The 24,883-nt window shown below is 43.4% G+C and overlaps 1 protein-coding gene across 1 annotated transcript in view; it reads left to right on the top strand.

Moving 5' to 3' along the window:
* The window catches only part of CTNND2 (catenin delta 2), a 1,763,242-nt gene that overhangs the window by 565,985 nt on the left and 1,172,374 nt on the right, over nucleotides 1-24,883 (top strand). The window contains 1 exon segment of the mRNA XM_040431740.1: nucleotides 22,313-22,445. Coding sequence (XP_040287674.1) covers nucleotides 22,313-22,445 — 133 coding nt within the window.

The raw sequence follows: 24,883 nt of genomic DNA, 5'->3' as shown, positions 1-24,883 counted from the left end.
ATGCTGAAAGCATAGATCTGTTCAGTGTAAGTAAAATACAGTACAGAACAATATATATTGTACTGTACTGTATTATACAGACATCAGACCCACTGGATCTTCCAGAACCAAGTGGGTCTGGGTCAAAAAAAAAGTTAAAAAAAGTGAAAAAAGTTAAGATAAAAAAAAAAACATTCATCACTGAATAAAAATTAAAAGAATAATATACACTACACATATTAGGTATCGCCGCGTCCGTAACGACCTGATCTATAAAACGGTCATGTTACTTTCCCCGCACGGTGAACACCATAAAAATAAAAAAATAAAAACTATGAGAAAATTGAAATTTTGCCCACCTTACTTCCCAAAAAAGGTAATAAAAGTGATCAAAAAAGTCACATGTACGCCAAAATAGTACCAATAAAACCGTCATCTCATCCCGCAAAAATCATACCTTACCCAAGATAATCGCCCAAAAACTGAAAAAACTATGGCTCTCAGACTAAAGAAACACTAAAACATGATTTTTTTTGTTTCAAAAATGAAATCATTGTGTAAAACTTACATAAATAAAAATAAAGTATACATATTAGGTATCGCCGCGTCCGTATCGACCGGCTCTATAAGAATATCACATGATCTAACCCCTCAGGTGACCACCGTAAAAAAATAAAAAATAAAAACGGTGTAAAAAAAGCCATTTTTTGTCATCTTACGTCACAAAAAGTGTAATAACAAGCGATCAAAAAGTCATATGCACCCCAAAATAGTGCCAATTAAACCGTCATCTCATCCCGCAAAAAATGAGACCCTACTCAAGATAATCGCCCAAAAACTGAAAAAACTATGGCTCTTAGACTATGGAGACACTAAAACTTTTTTTGGTTTTAAAAATGAAGTTATTGTATAAAACTTACATAAATAAAAAAAAGGTATACATATTAGGTATCGCCGCGTCCGTGACAACCTGCTCTATAAAATTACCACATGATCTAACCTGTCAGATGAATGTTGTAAATAACAAAAAAAAAAAAAACGTGCCAAAAAAGCTATTTCTTGTTACCTTGCCGCACAAAAAGTGTAATATAGAGCAACCAAAAATCATATGTACCCTAAACTAGTACCAACAAAGCTGCCACCTTATTCCGTACTTTCTAAAATGGGGTCACTTTTTTGGAGTTTCTACTCTAGGGGTGCATCAGGGGGGCTTCAAATGGGACATGGTGTCAAAAAAACCAGTCCAGCAAAACCTGCCTTCCAAAAACCGTATGGCGTTCCTTTCCTTCTGCGCCCTGCCGCGTGCCCGTACAGCGGTTTACGACCACATATGGGGTGTTTCTGTAAACTACAGAATCAGGGCAATAAATACTGAGTTTTGTTTGACTGTTAACCCTTGCTTTGTTACTGGAAAAAAAATATTAAAATGGAAAATCTGCCAAAAAAGTGAAATTTTGAAATTGTATCTCTATTTTCCATTAAATCTTGTGCAACACCTAAAGGGTTAGCAAAGTTTGTAAAATCAGTTTTGAATACCTTGAGGGGTGTAGTTTCTTAGATGGGGTCACTTTTATGGAGTTTCTACTCTAGGGGTGCATCAGGGGGGCTTCAAATGGGACATGGTGTCAAAAAAACAGTCCAGCAAAATCTGGCTTCCAAAAACCATACGGCGCACCTTTCACTCTACGCCCCGCTGTGTGGCCATACAGTAGTTTACGGCCACATATGGGGTGTTTCTGTAAACGGCAGAGTCAGGGCAATAAAGATACAGTCTTGTTTGGCTGTTAACCCTTGCTTTGTTAGTGGAAAAAATGGGTTAAAATGGAAAATTAGGCAAAAAAATGAAATTCTCAAATTTCATCCCCATTTGCCAATAACTCTTGTGCAACACCTAAAGGGTTAACAAAGTTTGTAAAATCAGTTTTGAATACCTTGAGGGGTGTAGTTTCTTAGATGGGGTCACTTTTATGGAGTTTCTACTCTAGGGGTGCATCAGGGGGCTTCAAATGGGACATGGTGTCAAAAAAACTGTCCAGCAAAATCAGCCTTCCAGAAACCAAACGGCACACCTTTCCCTCTACGCCCTACTGTGTGCCCGTACAGTAGTTTACGACCACATATGGGGTGTTTCTGTAAACGGCAGAGTCAGGGCAATAAAGATACAGTCTTGTTTAGCTGTTAACCCTTGCTTTGTTAGTGGAAAAAATGGGTTAAAATGGAAAATTAGGCAAAAAAATGAAATTCTCAAATTTCATCCCCATTTGCCAATAACTCTTGTGCAATACCTAAAGGGTTAACAAAGCTTGTAAAATCAGTTTTGAATACCTTGAGGAGTGTAGTTTATAGAATGGGGTCATTTTTGGGCGGTTTCTATTATGTAAGCCTCGCAAAGTGACTTCAGACCTGTAGTGGTCCCTAAAAATTTGGTTTTTGTAAATTTCTGAAAAATTTCAAGATTTGCTTCTAAATTTCTAAGCCTTATAACATCCCCAAAAAATAAAATATCAATCCCAAAATGCTACAAACATGAAGTAGACATATGGGGAATGTAAAGTCATCAAAATTTTTGGGGGTATTACTATGTATTACAGAAGTAGAGAAACTGAAACTTTGAAATTTGCAAATTTTTCAAATTTTTTGGTAAATATGGTATTTTTTTATGCAAAAAAATTAACTTTTTTTGACCCAATTTTAGCAGTGTCATGAAGTACAATATGTGACGAAAAAACAATCTCAGAACGGCCTGGATAAGTCAAAGCGTTTTAAAGTTATCAGCACTTAAAGTGACACTGGTCAGATTTGCAAAAAATGGCCAAGTCCTTAAGGTGAAATAGGGCTGAGTCCTTAAGGGGTTAAGGACCACAGGTTTATACCCCCCTAAAGACCAGGCCCTTTTTTACAAATCGGCACTCCACAACTTTAGCGGTTTATTGCTCGGTCATGCAACTTACCACCCAAATGAATTTTACCTCCTTTTCTTCTCACTAATAGAGCTTTCATTTGGTGGTATTTCATTGCAGCTGACATTTTTACTTAATGGTTTGGGTAAAAGTTATAGCGTTTACAAACTATGGTACAAAAATGTGAATTTCCGCTTTTTGAAGCAGCTCTGACTTTCTGAGCACCTGTCATGTTTCCTGAGGTTCTGCAATGCCCAGACAGTACAAACACCCCACAAATGACCCCATTTCGGAAAGTAGACACCCTAAGGTATTCGCTGATGGGCATAGTGAGTTCATAGAACTTTTTATTTTTTGTCACAAGTTAGTGGAAAATGATGATTTTTATTTTATTTTATTTTTTTCTTACAAAGTCTCATATTCCACTAACTTGTGACAAAAAATATAAAATTCTAGGAACTCGCCATGCCCCTCACGGAATACCTTGGGGTGTCTTCTTTCCAAAATGGGGTCACTTGTGGGGTAGTTATACTGCCCTGGCATTTTCCAGGGGCCCAAATATGTGGTAAGTAGGTAAATGACCTGTGAAATCCGAAAGGTGCTCTTTGGAATGTGGGCCCCTTTGCCCACCTAGGCTGCAAAAAAGTGCCACACATGTGGTATCGCCGTACTCAGGAGAAGTTGAGGAATGTGTTTTGGGGTGTCATTTTACATATACCCATGCTGGGTGAGAGAAATATCTTGGTCAAATGCCAACTTTGTATAAAAAAATGGGAAAAGTTGTCTTTTGCTAAGATATTTCTCTCACCCAGCATGGGTATATGTAAAATGACACCCCAAAACACATTCCCCAACTTCTCCTGAATACGGAGATACCAGATGTGTGACACTTTTTTGCAGCCTAGGTGGGCAAAGGGGCCCATATTCCAAAGAGCACCTTTCGGATTTCACTGGTCATTTTTTACAGAATTTGATTTCAAACTTCTTACCACACATTTGGGCCCCTAGAATGCCAGGGCAGTATAACTACCCCACAAGTGACCCCATTTTGGAAAGAAGACACCCCCAGGTATTTCGTCATGGGCATAGTGAGTTCATGGAAGTATTTATTTTTTGTCACAAGTTAGTGGAATATGAGACTTTATAAGAAAAAAAAAAGAAAAAAAAATAAATCATCATTTTCCGCTAACTTGTGACAAAAAATATAAAATTCTAGGAACTCGCCATGCCCCTCACGGAATACTTTGGGGTGTCTTCTTTCCAAAATGGGGTCACTTGTGGGGTAGTTATACTGCCCTGGCATTTTCCAGGGGCCCTAATGTGTGGTAAGTAGGTAAATGACCTGTGAAATCCTAAAGGTGCTCTTTGGAATGTGGGCCCCTTTGCCCACCTAGGCTGCAAAAAAGTGTCACACATGTGGTATCGCCGTATTCAGGAGAAGTTGGGCAATGTGTTTTGGGGTGTCTTTTTACATATACTCATGCTGGGTGAGAGAAATATCTCAGCAAAAGACAACTTTTCCCATTTTTTTATACAAAGTTGGCATTTGACCAAGATATTTATCTCACCCAGCATGGGTATATGTAAAATGACACCCCAAAACACATTGCCCAACTTCTCCTGAGTACGGCGATACCAGATGTGTGACACTTTTTTGCAGCCTAGATGCGCAAAGGGGCCCACAATCCTTTTATGAGGGCATTTTTAGACATTTGGATCCCAGACTTCTTCTCACGCTTTAGGGCCCCTAAAATGCCAGGGCAGTATAAATACCCCACATGTGACCCCATTTTGGAAAGAAGACACCCCAAGGTATTCAATGAGGGGCATGGCGAGTTCATAGAAATTTTTTTTTTTTTGGCACAAGTTAGCGGAAATTGATTTTATTTATTTTTTTCTCACAAAGTCTCCCTTTCCGCTAACTTGGGACAAAAATTTCAATCTTTCATGGACTCAATATGCCCCTCACGGAATACCTGGGGGTGTCTTCTTTCCGAAATGGGGTCACATGTGGGGTATTTATACTGCCCTGGCATTCTAGGGCCCTAAAGCGTGAGAAGAAGTCTGGAATATAAATGTCTAAAAATTTTTACGCATTTGGATTCCGTGAGGGGTATGGTGAGTTCATGTGAGATTTCATTTTTTGACACAAGTTAGTGGAATATGAGACTTTGTAAGAAAAAAATAATAATTTCCGCTAACTTGGGCCAAAAAAATGTCTGAATGGACAGAGGGGTGAAAATGTAAGGACAGAGGGGTGATCAATGACAGGGGGGTGATCAATGACAGGGGGGTGATCAATGACAGGGGGGTGATCAGGGAGTCTATATGGGGTGATCACCCCCCTGTCATTGATCACCCCCCTATAAGGCTCCATTCAGATGTCCGTATGTGTTTTGCGGATCCGATCCATGTATCCGTGGATCCGTAAAAATCATACGGACATCTGAATGCAGCCTGACAGGGGGGGTGATCAATGACAGGGGGGGTGATCAATGACAGGGGGGTGATCAGGGAGTCTATATGGGGTGATCACCCCCCCTGGAAGGCTCCAGGGAGACGCCTGTATGTGTTTTGCGGATCCGATCCATCTATCAGTGGATCCGTAAAAATCATGCGGACGTCTGAATGGAGCTTTACAGGGGGGTGATCAATGACAGGGGGGTAACCAATGACAGGGGGGTGATCAGAGAGTCTATATGGGGTGATCACCACAGTCATTGATCACGCCCCTGTAAGGCTCCATTCAGATGTCCGTATGCGTTTTGCGGATCCGATCCATCTATCAGTGGATCCGTAAAAATCATGCGGACGTCTGAATGGAGCTTTACAGGGGGGTGATCAATGACAGGGGGGTAATCAATGACAGCGGGGTGATCAGGGAGTCTATATGGGGTGATCACCACAGTCATTGATCATGCCCCTGTAAGGCTCCATTCAGACGTCCGTATGCGTTTTGCGGATCCGATCCATCTATCAGTGGATCCGTAAAAATCATGCGGACGTCTGAATGGAGCTTTACAGGGGGGTAATCAATGACAGGGGGGTAATCAGGGAGTCTATATGGGGTGATCACCACAGTCATTGACCACGCCCCTGTAAGGCTCCATTCAGTCGTCCGTATGCGTTTTGCGGATCCGATCCATCTATCAGTGGATCCGTAAAAATCATGCGGACGTCTGAACGGAGCTTTACAGGGGGGTGATCAATGACAGGGGGGTGATCAGGGAGTCTATATGGGGTGATCACCACAGTCATTGATCATGCCCCTGTATGGCTCCATTCAGACGTCCGTATGCGGTTTGCGGATCCGATCCATCTATCAGTGGATCCGTAAAAATCATGCGGACATCTGAATGGAGCTTTACAGGGGGGTGATCAATGACAGGGGGGTAATCAATGACAGGGGGGTGATCAGGGAGTCTATATGGGGTGATCAAGGGTGAATAAGGGGTTAATAAGTGACAGGGGGGGGTGTAGTGTAGTGGTGCTTGGTGCAACATATTACTGAGCTACCTGTGTCCTCTGGTGGTCGATCCAAACAAAGGGGACCACCAGAGGACCAGGTAGCAGGTATATTAGACGCTGTTATCAAAACAGCGTCTAATATACCTGTTAGGGGTTAAAAAAAACCACATCTCCAGCCTGCCAGCGAACGATCGCCGCTGGCAGGCTGGAGATCCACTCTCTTACCTTCCGTTCCTGTGAGCGCGCGCGCCTGTGTGCGCGCGTTCACAGGAAATCTCGGCTCACGCGAGATGACGCCAATCGGCGTTAGCGTAGCCTGGTGGAGCCGCCGCGATGACGCCTTTCGGCGTTACAGTTGCGGCAAGTGATTAAGGGCACAGTACCTAGGTGTGGCTTAGCGGTCCCACATATATAACAATTACTTTTATTTACTGAAGCTGCACTGTACTTCATCCATTCTAACCATAGGTTGGCATCAGAGAACCCAGTTTCTGCTGCCAGGGTATCCTCATAGGTAGGGTCAGAAATAGACAGTATGTTTCCTAGGGACTGTATATGGGTTTTTAGAGGGTATGTTTGTTTCTGAGGGTATGTCCATTATTATAGTGGTTGCCGCATCTCGTGGAAGGACTGCACTTCATTTTTCTGCATAAACAGAAGGAGTAAGCTGCAACTTGAGTACTGGAGGAATTGTACCAGAAGGTAGTGATTCCACCTTTCTTAATTATAGCAACTTCAGCTTTGTTATCCTCCGGTAGAGTCATTAGGATCGTCAGTAATCCCACAGTCCAAGTGGACCGTCTGTGCCATCTTCCAGAATTCAGGGAGTGCATCCTGGTGGAGGTCAGAGCTGTCTGCTCCCGTTAGTACCTCACTTTGTCCTTTTTCGAGGTCAGGACTGTCTGTCCCTGTTATTACCTCCTTTTGGGGTGCCTCTTTTACCAGTTTTACTCTGGTGGCGTGGATCCAAGTAGGTGCTTATTCCGTGAGTACTGCTGTGTGTGTCGCGGCTACCACTGTAGTCGGTGGTCCGTAGGTGAAGTCTCCTGCGAATTTTCCTTTCTTTAATTTCTTTATCAGCACAATATCTCCCACTTGGAATGGGTGAGTTGGTTCCTGTGGAAGACAAGGAGACTTACAAGCAACTTTTTCCTCAATTTCACTTAGGGCTTTAATCAATCTGGTTACATTGGTGTTTGGGTTGTTCCTCAAACATGTGATACACTCTCCAACATAATCTGACACTAACTGTTTAATGCCTGTAATATAGAAATTCTGTGCCAGTTGTTTGAATGCTGTTGTGTTCTACTCCATGAAATTGTCCAATGAACAGGGGGGAGCTGTGCTGTGGTATTCATGGTTCCCCTCTTTGCAGATTAATCCTGTCCTAGGATACTTCTGCAAATTTGGATAACACCAATCGGCCATTTCATCGTCAGTAGCTGAGGACTGGAGATCCACAAGCATCTGAGTTAACTCAAGTGAAGGAGGTACTAATTTCACCATTTGCAATGTGTCCGGGGCCATCAGTGCAGCCATCTTGGCCTCCGCGTCTGCCAGAGCATTGGCTTGGGACACATGATCTTTACCACCAGTATGCACCCTGCAGTGGACAATTGCAATCTGTGAGGGAAATCTTACGGCTTCTAAAAGTTGTATTATAAGTTGTGAGATGTGCTTACCATCAGCTGCAATGAATCGTCTCCTTTGCCAAATGACCCCGTGGTCCCAGACCACTTCATGTGCGTACCTGCTGTCAGTGTAAATGATGACTGGCTTGCCTTCATGTAGTATGCATGCTCTCGTGAGTGCAATTAATTCTGCTGCTTGTGCAGATTGGTATGTGATTAGTCTGGCTTCCAGGACAACATGTGTGTCATGTTGTATGGCGTGTATACAATCATGTGCCTCTGTCAAGTGTTCCTCAGGTCCTTTAAGTCCTAATAGGGCATTCAAGATAGGTGCTGGACCTGAGGTGTGTGTTGCGTATTTGATTTGGAGGGAGGGATTGCTGAGGAGTAGAATCTCACATCCAGATAGTCTCTGTGTGGCCATGTGCTGTGTGTGTATGCCCCCAAGAAGGCCCACTACATCATGTGTGGTGTACAGGATAGTCTCATGTCCCATTGTGAGTGGCGTTGCAAGCTCAACCATCATAGCACAGGGTGCAAGAGATCTCAGACAGGCCAGCATTCCTTGGACGGATGCCGGAACCACCTTTGAGAAAAAGGCACAAGGACGTAACTTGCCTCCGTGATATTGTGTCAGCACACCCACCATGGGTTTACAATTTTGTCGAGCATATACGTGGAATGTGAGTTTGTAGTCAGGGAGGCCCAAACCCGGACTTGTCATTAAAGAACATTTCAAATAATCAAATGCATTAAACATTTCCTCAGACCACCTGATGAGATCTGGCATGTCTGCCAGAGTGGCTTGTCTCATTACATTGTCATAGTAGGAGCAATCAGGAATCCATTGTCTGCAGTAGTTTATCATACCAAGGAAAGATAACATTTCTTTCTTGGTGTGCGGGGTGACCAGGCCCGCAACAGACTGGACTCTTTCTGTGCTGATTCTCCTTTCTCCCTTTGTGAGAACAAAGCCCAAGTATTCAAGTTGCTTTTTGCACCATTGCATTTTCTTGCGTGACACCTTGTGTCCACATTCAGACAACCATTTCAACAAAGACCATCTGTTACATTGGCCTCCTCTGACACACTGCACAATAACAAATCATCCATGTATTGCAAGAGTACAGAACCCTGGGGGAGGGGGGTCCATGGTTTTAAACTGGCTTGGAGGATAATGTTGTACACTACAGGTGAATCAGCATATCCCTGGGGCATCCTGCACCAGGTGAGTTGACGACCCTCAAAGGAAAAAACAAAAAGAGTCTGGTCTACTTGTGAACCGGGATAGAAAAGAAAGCATTTTTCAAGTCTATCACGCTGAACAGACAGCATCTGCAGCGATGGTTGAAAGCAACTGAGAAATGTCTCGGCTGTCTCTGTTTACTCACGTGTTGGCTCCTGAACTTTTGTAACTATGTGTGGGGGTCTGTATCTTCCTGATCTCAAAGCATCCCGCTGCCTCCTTCTCATATAAATGTTTCTCAAAGTCTTGTATTTTGTCTGAGGTTAATGAGAAAACACTCTGCTTTAACAATCAGCATGAGATTGGAAGGAGAACTAGGCTGTCACTATTTGCAGCCTGCAGTCCATAGTTGGGAGGGGGAAACTCACTCTTAGATTTTCCTCCACCCACATTAAGAAAATTCACCAAATGACAGAGTGATAATATTACAGTGAAATATGTTGTTACACTTACCACCAGAACAATAGCTCTCACACAAACAGATGAATCTTAACACTATATGTATCTTATACTCTAAATATAGGTATGCGTCAAACCAAGGTAAGTCAGGTCTCTTTTACATGTACCCCTGGTACTAAAAAATCTCTGTCAACAGTTAGATAAAGTAAATAGATCTCCCTGAGATCCTATGATGTGTCCCTGACACAAACCAACTTACAGAAAGATGTTCCTGAGACTCTATGCCGTGCGTGGCACTCCAAGTGCCGTCCTTATCCATGAAAGTACTCCAAGTACTTATTATAAACTCCTGGAGTCTATTTTTAAGGCTTAACAATGTATCCCGGATACATAATAAAAACTCACAGGGATGTCTCTCTTACTGGACATGAGGATGGCCTTCTCTATCCCGGACGGAGCCCCCAAACTGAAAGGATTTGGACCTTTCTGGACCTCTACGACGACCTTGGTTTGAGACACTGACGTCAGGAGAGATATTTCTCAGTTGGCAATAACAGACACACACAGGTATCACTGAGAAACACTCTAACTTTATTATGCTATCACTTGGCCTTATATAGGCAGTAGAAAAGTTTGCATAACAACAGCGTTAAACCAATCATAAAGATAAACATTAGGGCTCACACACATACTACTGGAACATCCTTTTATGGTATGTGGACGTGCAGTAAGTAGAAATAATAGGTTTAAATCAGTCACATAGAATGTACGCAGTTGTGCCGAATGACCCTGAATAAGACAAGAACGTTTGTTCTAGTTCTAGGATATTCCCAGAATCTGTCCTGGGACAGATAAGCGAAACTAAACTCACAGCGGGGGAAGCTGAAACAGTGAGTGGGTGAGATGTTATAACAATTCTTTACATACTGTATTTAGAGAAGACAAGATGGAGTCACATTTCTCTTCAATGCCCATATCTTTGAAGATTTTTTATTTATTTATTTATTGTGAAGCAAACAACAAATAGGACAAAATAACAGAAAAAGTCAATGTGCATAACTGTTTTACTCCCCCTAAAGTCAATACTTTGTAGAGCCACCTTTTCGGCATTCACAGCTCCAAGTCGCTTGGGATAATTCTTTATGAGCTTGCCACATATTACCACTGAGATTTTTGCACATTCCTCCTTGCAAAACTGCTCCAGCTCCTTGAGGTTGGATGGTTTGCGCTTGTGTACAGCAGTCTTTAAGTCTGACTACAGATTTTCTATTTTATTGAGATCTGGGCTTTGACTAGGCCATTTCAACACATTTACATGTTTCCCCTTAAACCATTCTAGTGTTGCTTTAGCAGTGTGTTTGGGGTCATTGTCCTGCTGGAAGGTGAACAGCATGATTCACTGTGGGGATGGTGTTCTTTGGGTGATGCGATGTGTTGGGTTTGCGCCAGACATAGCGTTTTCTTTGATGGCCAAAAAGTTCAATTTTAGTCTCATCAGACCAGAGCACCTTCCTCCATACATTTTGGGAGTCTCCCACATGCCTTTTCGCAAACTCACAACGTGACTTTTTGTTTTTTGCTGAAAGTAATGTCTTTCTTCTGGCCACTCTGCCATAAAGCCCAACTCTATGGAGCGTACGCTTTATTGTCGTCCTATGTATAGAAACTCCAGTCTCTGCTATGGAACTCTGCAGCTCCTCCAGGATTACCTTAGGTCTCTGTGCTGATTCTATGATTAATACCCTCCTTGCCCAGTCCATGAGTTTTGGTGAACGGCCGTCTCTTTGCAACTTTGCTGTTGTGCCATGTTCTTTCCATTTGGTTATGATAGATTTGATGGTGCTCCTGGGAATAATCAAAGATTTTTTTTATAGCCTAACCCTGACTTGTACTTCTTAACAACATTGTCCTACTTGTTTGGAGAGTTACTTTGTCTTCATGGCAGTGTTTGGTTAGTGATGCCTCTTGCTTAGGTGTTGCAGCCTCTGGGGCCTTTCAAGAAAGGTGTGTATATGTAATGAGAGATCATGTGACATTTAGATTGCACACAGGTGGACATCATTTCACTAATTATGTGACTTCTGAAGGTAATTGGTTGCACCAGATCTTTTTATGGACTTCCTAACAAAGGGGGTGAATACAAATGCACAAGCCAATTTTCTGTTTTCTATTTCTAAACAATAGTTTTATTTATATATTTTTCTCATTTCACTTCACCAACTTAGGCTGTTGTGTTCTGATCCATCACATAAAGATCAGATTAACAAAACGTTGAACTTAAGACTGTAATGTAACAAAATACGAAGAAAACTTTTGCAAAGCACTGTGTGTGTGTATATATATATATATATATATATATATATATACAGTACAGACCAAAAATTTGGACACACCTTCTCATTCAAAGAGTTTTCTTTATTTTCATGACTATGAAGGCATCAAAACTATGAATTAACACATGTGGAATTATATACATAACAAACAAGTGTGAAACAACTGAAAATATGTCATATTCTAGGTTCTTCAAAGTAGCCACCTTTTGCATTGATTTCTGCTTTGCACACTCTTGGCATTCTCTTGATGAGCTTCAAGAGGTAGACCCCTGAAATGGTCTTCCAACAGTCTTGAAGGAGTTCCCAGAGATGCTTAGCACTTGTTGGCCCTTTTGCCTTCACTCTGCGATCCAGTTCACCCCAAACCATCTCGATTGGGTTCAGGTCCGGTGACTGTGGAGGCCAGGTCATCTGGCGCAGCACCCCATCACTCTCCTTCATAGTCAAATAGCCCTTACTTTCAAAGTTTTCCCAATTTTTCGGCTGACTGACTGACCTTCATTTCTTAAAGTAATGATGGCCACTAGTTTTTCTTTACTTAGCTGCTTTTTTCTTGCCATAATACAAATTCTAACAGTCTATTCAGTAGGACTATCAGCTGTGTATCCACCTGACTTCTCCTTAACGCCACTGATGGTCCCAACCCCATTTATAAGGCAAGAAATCCCACTTATTAAACCTAGAAGAAACGTGACGCTGGACTTTACGTCGAGCGTGTGGACCTTAGGGGGCGCACTAACACAACCGGTCGTAGACAATATTTAGGTTTCAGCTATTAATCGCTTTAGTCTATGAATAAAGCGATTAATAGCTGAAACCTAAATATTGTCTACGACCGGTTGTGTTAGTGCGCCCCCTAAGGTCCACACGCTCGACGTAAAGTCCAGCGTCCCGTTTCTTCTACCGTTACCCGAGTGGCAGGGTGGCTCCTGCCCAAGGTGATCGGACGAATCTAGGCTGCACCAACCGTTGCGATTCTCTGCTTTCGGCTTCTCATTGTGGTTGCGCCCAAATTGGTGCAACCCCAATAGGTGAGCAAACCACCTTCTATAGTAGAATTTATCTTTTATTGAACATACTCACCCTATGAGCGCCTTTCTCTATTTTATTCGCCACCATTTACTTATTAAACCTGACAGGGCACACCTGTGAAGTGAAAACCATTTCAGGGGACTACCTCTTGAAGCTTATCAAGAGAATGCCAAGAGTGTGCAAAGCAGTAATCAAAGCAAAAGGTGGCTACTTTGAAGAACCTAGAATATGACATATTTTCAGTTGTTTCATACTTGTTTGTTATGTATATAATTCCACATGTGTTAATTCATAGTTTTGATGCCTTCAGTATGAATCTACAATTTTCAAAGTCATGAAAAAAAAGAAAACTCTTTGAATGAGAAGGTGTGTCCAAACTTTTGGTCTGTACTGTATATGATACAGCATTAGCCAATAGAAGCCTAGTCACATGACCCTTATCAGCCAATAGAAGCTCACAGGCCCTTAGTCTCCACATACACACAGTTTTACACCAGGTTTCCATAACAACCCAGCCACTTTTCTTCACTGCTTTAGCTCCGCTTTAAAGGGGCAGGGCGCTGTGGATGAAAAAATTAAGGTAAAAATCAACTTCTGTCAGCTGCAGGGGTGGGAGGGACGGTGACTTTCTCCCTGTAGCTCACACTCAGACAGCACCCCCTTTGGAGGTCACTGTCAAGGGGGTGGTGTGCTGTGAAACTTACTGTTAAAAGGGAAGGCTGCTGTAAAGGTCAAAGTTAAAGGGATGGGCTGCTGTGGAGGTCCAATTTTAAGGGATGGGGGTCAGTGTTAAGGGGTGAGGGGCTATGGAAGTCACTGTTAAGGGGGCAGGGTGCTGTAGATGTCACTGTTATAGTGGATAGTGTTGATAACTTTTAACGACACACACAAACATTAAATGAATTAGATTAAAGTGAAGCTGGGTCCTTCAGCTAGTATATATATATATATATATATATATATATATGTATATATATATATTGTGAGGCAGTGACAGGCCTCACGGCTGCTAGGGGAGAGATATGGCAGGAGTTTCCATTTCTTCGCTGTCAATCAGCAGGTCTGAGGCTGCACCAGGTGGAACAATCAGTCTTGGATACGAGCCCAGTCCAGACTGTTAGGAGGAGGAAGAGGCTCTGTACAAGTGGGCTCAGCCGAGCTGGCTGAGGGGCCACGGGGCTAGGTGTTAGCCTGAACTTTGGGGGACTCCGCGAGGTCTTGGAATCGACGGTCGCTAGGCCAGAGTCAGGAGGACTTCTGGGCCACAATCCCCCAAAAGGTACTAGACTTTGTTACAGCCTGGAAGTGCTGGATTGTTAGGCTGGGAAAAGCCGCATGTTCTTCCCGTGTGTGAACGGGGCTTTCAGTGAGGTAGGGAGTCCTCATGTTTAGTTAGAGCCCAGCCGGGCAAGTGTTTTATTTGTATTGTTTGTTTTGGTTTTGCTGAGGTGCCAAATAAAAGCAATGTTTGGCCCCTAACCCTGTGGTCGATGACGATTCCTTACATATGGTGGAGGTTGCAGGCAAATAACAGCATCAGGTTGCTAGGGGCAACGACCTGACAGAAAAGAGCAGGTGCTGCTTAATGTTACCAAGGAATTGCTGTGTTGCTGTGCAGTGATTTAAAGGGCCGGAAGCCTGCTTGTTCGCTGGAGCAGGTGCTGCTGGAAAACTGCTGGTTAATCTGGACTTTTTTTTCTGAGGTGCAATCTGTGCACTGATTTAAAGAGCACAGTAAAAGAAACTGACCTGTCAAAATGGCTGCCAAATGGTGGAGCGCGTGGGAAAAGTCCTGTGAGATGGTGATCGGGGGGATCCCGCTGGGGTTATACTAGACTCCTGCCAACAAGTGTCTCAGGTCCTGCCCGAAATTCTAGACTTTGTGACAATAGGGCCAGAGACAACAACTAAGGTGTCACTTACCTTTATAACAGACTAGTGCCCTGTGCAATGGGAGCTCTTAAAATGTGAGACCCTGGAAGTGGAGTTTGTGCTTGGCAAAGACTTCCCATTATTTTGGCAGCTGTGGAGCGGAGAAAATGCTACAAATTGTGTACCTGGAGAAACCGATGAACAGCAGATATGTGCCGTTGCCAAAGGCAACCTTCGGGAAGACAAAGAGGTGGAGAGCGGTGCGGTTCTCAGGAGTGCATATCTTCCCTGCGTCTGTGTCCGGAGTCCTAGAGAGGAAGTGCGGAGGTGCAGTAAAGCTGTTGCTAGGAGCAACCACAACCTTGATGAGTCCGCGGGAGAGAATGTCACTACTTTACCGGAATGGTTGATTACAAGGGGTAAGATCGTTCCAGCAATTACTTGTATAGGTGACAAAGTGACAGTGAGCTCAGCTCTGGAGGGTGGGCATGTTAATGACCCGAGCCCTTGTACCTCAGAAGCCGTGAACTGGGGTGTAAGCCGGCGGCAGTTGTTACCTGCCGAGGCGGGAGGTGTTGAGACACCGGGAATAGAGACTGCTAAACAAATGTGTGACATTATGGTAAAGGGCAGTCCAGTCCAAGTGTTGGTGGACACCAAAAGCCAGGTGAGCCTGGTACATGCCAGCTTGGTAGCTGAGGACTATGCGAGGAAGCTGCACAATGGTTTAAGTGATATGACCATTGAAAACAATGGTGCCAAGTTTGCGGATAGGCATAATGGCAATGTGGATACTAGTGAAAAATATCATGATAGTGGTGATGATTATGATGATGATGATCCTTTTCCTTTACAGGCTGTGATTGGGGAAGGAGCTCCCCCTCTTGGTAAAAATATATGCGGTATAAAAATGCTGATTGATGTTGAGAGCTCACAGCTAAGTAAACCCACTGTAGTGAATGTTCAGGAAACTGTGGAAATGCTGAGGGGTGTACCACACATACCAGAGTTGGATGTGCAGTCTCCACAGGTTTCTATGATTAATAAAATGTCCCAGGTGGGGATTGACTCATGGGTGCCCCTAGAGGTCAGGGTTAATGATGACACGAGCAGTATAAGTGGCATATGTGCCGTGACAGTTAGCAACTCCGAGAGTGAGGCTACCATGTCAAGACCCAGCAAAACTAAAGTGGTTACTAGTAGCGACCAGATGACAGTTATATCTGACGAGACGAGAGTCAAGTCGTGTGACAGCCTAGTGTCTGAAGCTCATATCCAGACAGTTGTAGATGACCTGACAGGACAGTACAGCTACAAACTTGAAAATGTTTTCGCTCGCTCTGCACAGTCCCTAGATACACTAGAGATGGGGCTAGCGGTTCTCGCAGAGCAACTTAAGGAATCTCCAGAGGAGTCACAGAAAGAGATGAATGAACTGAAGGAACTATAGTCACTAATAGAAGCGGAAACTCTCCAACTTCAAGAGGAACTTGCAACTTCTGAGCGATCCAGACTTCATGCAGAGCAGGAAAGAGATGTGCTGGCTGGAGAGGTTCTAAACAGCGCCTCAGAAAAAATCTGCTCTCTTGGAGGAGAAAATACATTTGTAAGCCAGGGTGGCTCAACTTGATCAAGAGTTGCGTGATCGGATGGTAGACCTGGACCACCAGAAACAAATTGTGTCTAAATTGGAGAAGAAACAGAAGATGTTGGACAAGCTCCTGGCTGAAGAGAAAACCACCTCGGCCAGATATGCCGAAGAATGTGACCAAGTAGAGACTGGTGCTCAAGAGAAGGCGACCCAGGCCCTCTCCTTGGCCAGAGCTCTTGAAGAAGTACTTGAGGAGCGAGATTAATTTGAGAGGCTACTCCGAGCAGAGATGGAAGATCTCCTGAGCTCAAAAGATGACGTCGGGAAGAACGTCTATGAGTTGGAGAAGTCTCTCGAGCAGCAGGTGGAAAATAAGAAACCTGAAGAGAAGAGTCCTCTGAAGGATGTCAAGAGGTCTAAGCCTGAGCCTGTTAGGAGGCGGTCTGGAGATGGTGGCGCTGTAGTACCACCCGGGGCAGAGAAGATGGAAGGTCTTTCTGCTGATGGGGCTGATGTGGATGCAGAGGTCAAGAGTCTCATGACAGTGTGTAACCAGGACCAGGTTGCAAAAGACGTCCCCTCCGCCTACAAGGCCTTCCAAGTAGCCAGCAGCCTGCTGGGGAAGAAATATGAGGAGATGGATGACCAGTATGCAGATCCTGTCTACTACTGTGGGCTGGCTCTCCCGAATTCCTCCCAAAAGGAGAACAGTATACTGGGTGAGCCTCTGGAGAAAGAGGAGAAGGACTTAAAAGGGCAAGTATATGATGCTGGGTCCAAGGAAACAAAGGCTGAAGAAGTTAAAGCCGAGGTGTTGGGGGACGTGAAGTCCTCAGGTGCTGCAGAGACCGAAGGAGTGGCTACTGATGTGGAAAAAGCCACTAAAGAAGCAGAGGTCTCTGAAACTGCTGCCAAAGTGGGGGAAACCACAGCTGGGAAGATGGAAGATGTACACCAGAGGCACTTTAAAAATGCGTGCGGGGACAAGCCTGCTCTGCTGAAGGAGAAAGGGTCGAGACACAATCATGAACTGGAACCGTTCAGTCAAGAGTTGCAGCAATCCAAGAAAGGACATGAGGAGCATGTACAGAAGCCCGAGAATCAAAAAAAGAGAGCTTGCTGATCATATAAAAACATCTTCTGAGAGAAGTTCCAGAGGCCGAAGGCCAAATGTGGAGAGAAAAAGAAAGAAAAGAGACAGGCCACGGGTGCGAAGGCGTAACATCCTCGCTCGTGAAAGAGAGTACCTGCTCAGGAGATGGGGAAGAAAGTCCCATAGATATGATCTACTCCATAATAAACTCATGTTCGTGACAAACCAAGCGCTGTTGTCCTGGGTCTGGCAGAATAAAGGGAAGACTGTAGGCCAGGTAGATGCCCTCTCACAAGCATCTGTGTTTGGTGCTAGTGTTCACCCCTACGGGCTTGAGCAAAGGGGGGGGGGTAATTGTGGGACAGTGACAGGCCTCAAGGCTGCTAGGGGAGAGATATGGCAGGAGTTTCCATTTCTTCGCTGTCAATCAGCAGGTCAGAGGCCGCACCAGGTGGAACAATAAGTCTGGGATAAGAGCCCAGTCCAGACTGTTAGGAGGAGGAAGAGTCTGTGTGCAGCAGAGGCCTGGGAAGGCTCTGTACAAGTGGGCTCAGCCGAGCTGGCTGAGGGGCCACGGGGCTAGGTGTTAGCCTGAACTTTGGGGGACTCCGCGAGGTCTTGGAATCGACGGTCGCTAGGCCAGAGTCAGGAGGACTTCTGGGCCACAATCCCCCAAAAGGTACTAGACTTTGTTACAGCCTGGAAGTGCTGGATTGTTAGGCTGGGAAAAGCCGCATGTTCTTCCCGTGTGTGAACGGGGCTTTCAGTGTGGTAGGGAGTCATCATGTTTAGTTAGATCTCAGCCGGGCAAGTGTTTTATTTGTATTGTTTGTTTTGGTTTTGCTGGGGTGCCAAATAAAAGTAATGTTTGGCCCCTAACCCTGTGGTCGATGAAGATCATTGTGAGAATGACCCCCAAATAAGAGACAATCCCTTACAATATATATATATTATATAAAGATGAGTGTATGTATGTATGTCCGCTAAAGGAATCCGCACCGTTGCATTTACAATCATGAAATTTTGCACGCAGGTACATCAGGTGTCCGGGCAGGTTTTAGACTGGGTCTCAGCTCTCTAGCACATACCGTTCCTGAGATTTTTAAAAAAATGCAAATATGGCACCATCACATGACATTAGCCAATAGAATCTTGCAGGTCTTTCTCCTCATATCCCAACTACCATACACACGGTCACATGACCCTTATCAGCCAATTGAAGTTCGCAGGCGCTTAGTCTCTACATACACATAGTTTTACACCAGGTTTCCATAACAACCCAGCCATTTTTCTTCACTGCTGTAGGTCAGCTTTAAAGGGGCAGGGTGCTGTGGATGACACTGTTAAGGGACCGGAGTGCTGTGGAGATCACAGTTAATCACTGACCTGATCGTTTGCTTCTCTCAATTTTGTACTTCATTGTCTGACTGGCATTTGACCCCTTACCGTACAACTACTCTTTGTGTCTGTTTGTTGCTCCTTGTTTGTGTGTCACCCTGAAAGATATTTCAGCATGGGGACTGCCGCCCAGTTGTGGGGTCACTGACTAGGATGACCTTGGAAGTAGGTAGGGATAGTGGGTCTGGAAAGTTTAGGGCTGCACAATCCCTGCTTGAGTGTGATGGTAGTTGCCTTATCCTGACAACTGGCAGGCATCCCAAGATTGTGACATAGCTATTCTCCAAGTTATGATAGGAAGCCTGTTTAAAAGGCTGAATATTGACTGGATGGTTATTCTGTATCTGCAGGTGTGAACCACTCAGTTATTTTAATCATTTTGTTAAGAAAGCTAAATTGTACATGTTTTTCACATGCAGATCTCTCTCTTGTAAAAACAAATTGCAATAAATTCAGGATGAATTCCAAGTTTATAAAATTGATTTGCTCATCTCTAGTATGTATATTTAGACATAACTGCTTATACTTCACAGATCAATTTTGCTATTTTTTCTTATATTTATGGTGGTAGCCTCAAACAGTTCAATCAGTGCTTTTGCATAACAAGATTTTCACCTGGTATTGGGAGCCTCAAACTGTTCGATCACTGCTTTTTCATAATAAAATTTATCTATTGCTCTGCTTGTGCCCCAACATAATGTTTTTCTGGAAAAGAGACATGCAAGCTAGTCCCCTTTCAAAAAAGAAAGAAAAACTGAGTGTCTCATAACAAAAGACAGAATGAGAATTATTTTTTTGAAGTAAGAGCATTGGTCAGAAGAACCCAAAGAAAAGGGTCTTAGGACAACAAGCAGGGCACCAAAGGAGAGACAGGAGGGATTGAAGAACTTTATTTGGGGATCAAAACGAAGGAAGGCTGCCTGTGGTGGCTGGAAGAGTAGGAACACCTACCGCATCAGAAAATAAAGGATACAAAAAAAGGGAGAGAATGGTGCCAATCTAGATTTGATCTGCTAAAATCTTAATAAATTGAATAAATTAATAAATAAATAGAGCAAATAAAGTAAAAAAATAAAAGGATAAATGAATGAAATAAATGGGTAGATATAGCACAAGGCCTAAAAAGGCCCTGCATAGATAAAATTAAATAAAAGGTCTTTCTGTGGAGATAAAATCCGGTAAAATCAGAGAAAATTACTTACTTCACTGAGGAGAAGGTCGATGGGATAAAGCTCAATACACCCAAGGATGCAACCTCCCCCGCCAGGATCGTTTGTATTATCGTGGGAATAACCAGTGTTTCTGGTGTTTTCTTTTTTATTTCTTAAACTCACAGGTGGGCTCAATGCATTTCGGGGGATTGACAATAATTACCCCTTCATCAGGAGCAGTAAAAGTAAGTAAACAGATAATAAAATAGATAATAAAATCCGGATTTTATCCCCACAGAAAGACCTTTTATTTCATTTTATCTATGCTGGGCATTTTCAGGCCTTGTGCTATATCTACTAATTTATTTCATTCATTTATCCTTTCATTTTTACTTTCTTTGCTCTATTTATTTATTCATTCATTCATTCTATTTCGATTTTAGCCTTTCCCTCAGGGATTAAATCTAGCTTGGCGGCATTTTGGTGTTTTTTCTTTTTGTCTCCTTCATGCCAAGAACCCAGGTCTTTCTGGGTAAGTACCGTTTAATAGAGCTGAGCAGACGATTAGCTTGGCTGCCTGAGAGGCGTTGGTTGGGGCTTTATTTTTCCTTATGGAGAGCACCAAGGAGTACACATGAGAAGAATTGTAAGCCAGTCAACACTCCTTTGGTTTTCTGGGAAAATATATGAAAATTAGCACATCTTATATTTGCTGGCATCAGATAGACTTAGCTGTCTTTTCCTTTTTGAAGGCAAGCTAATTTGAATATCTTTACAAGAAACTCTCTCTTAGGCCTCTTTCACACGGCCGTTTTTTTTTTCCGTTTTGCGGGCCGTTTTTTGCGGTCCGTATACGGAACCATTGATTTCAATGGTTCCGCAAAAAAAACGGAATGTACTCCGTATGCATTCCGTTTCCGTATTTCCGTTTTTCCGTTCCGTTTTAACATAGAACATGTCCTATATTTGGCCGCAAATCACGTTCCGTGGCTCCATTAAAGTCTATGGGTCCGCAAAAAAACGGAATGAATACAGAAGTGCATCCGTATGTCTTCCGTATCCGTTCCGTTTTTTGCGGATCCATCTATTGAAAATGTTATGCCCAGCCCAATTTTTTCTATGAAATTACTGTATACTGTATTTGCCATACGGAAAAACGGAACGGAAGAACGGAACGGAAACGGAAACACAACGGAAACAAAAAACGGAACAACGGATCCGTGAAAAACGGACCACAAAACACTAAAAAAGACATACTGTCGTGTGAAAGAGGCCTTAAACGTATCCGTTTGCCAATCCATGGCAGAAATCTGAGTTTTCTGCTGCGGATTTTCCCAAAAAAGCAGTGGTGAAGCTGATAATTGATGCAGGAATTGAAATCCATGTGCATGGTCTATTGCATAGAGTTTTAAGGCCTTATTCACATGTCAGTGTTGTGGTCAGTGATTTCCATCAGTGATTGTGAGCCAAATCTAGGAGTGGAGCCTCCACAGAGGTAAAGTGTAATGGAAAGATCTGCACCTGTTTTTTGCTTAGACCCACAACTGGTTTTGGCTCACAATCACTGATGGAAATTACTGACCGAACCCTGAGGGCTCATGCACTCGATCACGTTTTTTATCCACATCCGATCCACGTTTTGTGCAGGTCGGACGTGGAAGCATTCACTTCAATGGGGCCGCAAAAGATGCAGACAGCATTCTTGCTGTTTTACGGACTAGGAAGGACTGTTCTATAGAGGGCAGGACATTCCGTTCCACAAAATGCGGAACACATGCGGTCAGTATCCATGTTTTGTGGACTGCAAAACAGGCTATGGTTGTGTACATGAGCCCTGACTGTGTGAATAAAGCATTAGAGTAGCGACCTAAGCTGCTGAAGGAACAAAAGGAAGGATTTTAAGTTCCCATCAGATAATGCAGCTTTTCTCCATGGAGCTAAAGGTAAAAGATTAGTCAGTAACTGTAAAGTCCACTATAGCATTTCTGTTTTATTATTTATTTACCATCACCCAAAACTGTTAATTTGCATAAAACAATTGTGATAGTTGGAGCTCAAAGCTTTACTACAAATTTTCACTTTCTCACTATTTCTTATTGGTTGTGATTGGCAGTTTGTTATTCTAAACTCTGTCAGTATATGGAATGGCAAATTGCAAGGATTTTGATATAAATCTTTATATATTGATTACATTAACATGGTTTATATTATATTTTCAGAGAGTTTGGCTGGAGAGATCCAGAACTTCCAGAAGTGATACAAATGTTACAACACCAGTTCCCTTCTGTACAGTCTAATGCAGCTGCTTATCTGCAACACTTGTGTTTTGGAGATAATAAAATAAAAGGAGAGGTAAGCAACATGCAAATTACTGGCACAAGTTGAAAATTTTAGTATTTTTTATCAACAGACAACAATGGGACATGAGGCACACAAACTATGTCTACTTTCACACTGGCGTTTTGGCTTTCCGTTTGTGAGATCCGTTCAGGGCTCTCACAAGCGGTCCAAAACGGTTCAGTTTTGCCCTAATGCATTCTGAATGGAAAAGGATCCGCTCAGAATGCATCAGTTTGCATCAGTTTAGTCTCTATTCCGCTTTGGAGACGGAGACCAAAGCGCTGCTTGCAGTGTTTTGGTGTCCGTCTGATGAAACTGAGCCAAACGGATCCATCCTGCCACACAATGTAAGGCTACTTTCACACTAGAGTTCGGGGCTCCGCTTGTGAGTTCCGTTTGAAGGGGCTCACAAGCGGCCCCGAACGGATCCGTCCAGCCCTAATGCATTCTGAATGGATGCGGATCCGCTCAGAATGCATCAGTCTGGCTCTGTTTGTCCTCAGCTCCGCTCAGCAGGCGGACACCTGAACGCAGCTTGCAGCGTTCGGGTGTCCGCCTGGCCGTGCGGAGGCAAACGGATCCGTCCAGACTTACAATGTAAGTCAATGGGGACGGATCCGTTTGAAGTTGACACAGTATGGCTCAATTTTCAAACGGATCCGTCTCCCATTGACTTTCAATGTAAAGTCAAAACGGATCCGTTTCCATTATCATGAACAAAAAAAAAAAAAAATGTTTTTTTTTTTGTTTTTTTTTGTTCATGGTAATGCAAACGGATCCGTTCTGAACGGATCTAAACGTTTGCATTATAGGTGCGGATCCGTCTGGGCACATACCAGACGGATCCGACCTAAACACAGGTGTGAAAGTAGCCTAAGTCAATGAGGACGGATCGGTTTACACTAACACAATCTGGCACAATAGAAAATGGATCCGTCCTCCATTGACTTTCAATGGTGTTCAAAACGGATCCGTCTTGGCTATGTTAAAGATAATACAAACGGATCTATTCTGAACGGATCTGTCCATGACGGATCCGCACAAACACGCGAGTTTGAAATTAGTCTTAAAGGGGTTGTCTGAGTTAGACCGCAGCACCGACATTATAGCCACACATGACATCTGTGGTTGTGGCTGATCTGGAACGGTGCTACACTTTTAAGGCCCCTTTCACACGGGCGAGTATTCCGCGCGGATGCGATGCGTGAGTTGAACGCATTGCACCCGCACTGAATTCCGACCCATTCATTTCTATGGGGCTGTTCACATGAGCGGTGATTTTCACGCATCACTTGTGCGTTGCGTGAAAATCGCAGCATGCTCTATATTCTGCGTTTTTCACGCAACGCAGGCCCCATAGAAGTGAATGGGGTTGCGTGAAAATCGCAAGCATCCGCAAGCAAGTGCGGATGCGGTGCGATTTTCACGCACGGTTGCTAGGAAACAATCGGGATGGAGACCCGATCATTATTATTTTCCCTTATAACATGGTTATAAGGGAAAATAATAGCATTCTGAATACAGAATGCATAGTAAAATAGCGCTGGAGGGGTTAAAAAAAATAAAAAAATTATTTAACTCACCTTAATCCACTTGATCGCGAAGCCCGGCATCTCCTTCTGTCTTCATCTTAGCTGTGCAGCAGCAGGACCTGTGGTGACGTCACTCCGGTCATCACATGATCCATCACATGATCCATCACCATGGTAAAAGATCATGTGATGACCGGAGTGACGTCACCACAGGTCCTGTAGCTGCACAGCTAAGATGAAGACAGAAGGAGATGCCGGGCTTCGCGATCAAGTGGATTAAGGTGAGTTAAATTATTTTTTTTATTTTTTTTAACCCCTCCAGTGCTATTTTACTATGCATTCTGTATTCAGAATGCTATTATTTTCCCTTATAACCATGTTATAAGGGAAAATAATACAATCTACAGAACACCGATCCCAAGCCCGAACTTCTGTGAAGAAATTCGGGTTTGGGTACCAAACATGCACGATTTTTCTCACGCGAGTGCAAAACGCATTACAATGTTTTGCACTCGCGCGAAAAAATCGCGTGTGTTCCCGCAACACACCCGCACCTTTTCCCGCAACGCCCGTGTGAAAGAGGCCTAAGTGGACTGGTCTTAGAACAGCCCCCCCTATATAAACTATATGTAGAGTGATTATCTTGATATGCAACCTGGCTACGATCCAGTATATATTGTGTTACATTAGTATGGCATAGACCGCTAGTATTATTGTTATCTTTTACCTCCTGATGATCCCATAGCATTGACTAGGGGGAAACGCGTCAAGGTTTTTCTAGGTGTTTGACTATATGGTCAACCCTGATTATCTGTATTTGCACTTTGCCTTTAGCATCCAGTAATTGTTGTACCTTTGGTACCTCATTATCCTTGCCTCATTCCTGGGGTACTCAAGGACAAACTGGTATATAGCCCC

Source organism: Bufo bufo, chromosome 5 (genome assembly GCF_905171765.1).
Source record: "Bufo bufo chromosome 5, aBufBuf1.1, whole genome shotgun sequence".
NCBI lineage: Eukaryota > Metazoa > Chordata > Amphibia > Anura > Bufonidae > Bufo > Bufo bufo.
The sequence above is the reverse complement of the archived record's forward strand: the minus strand, read 5'-3'. Positions and strand labels throughout refer to the sequence as shown.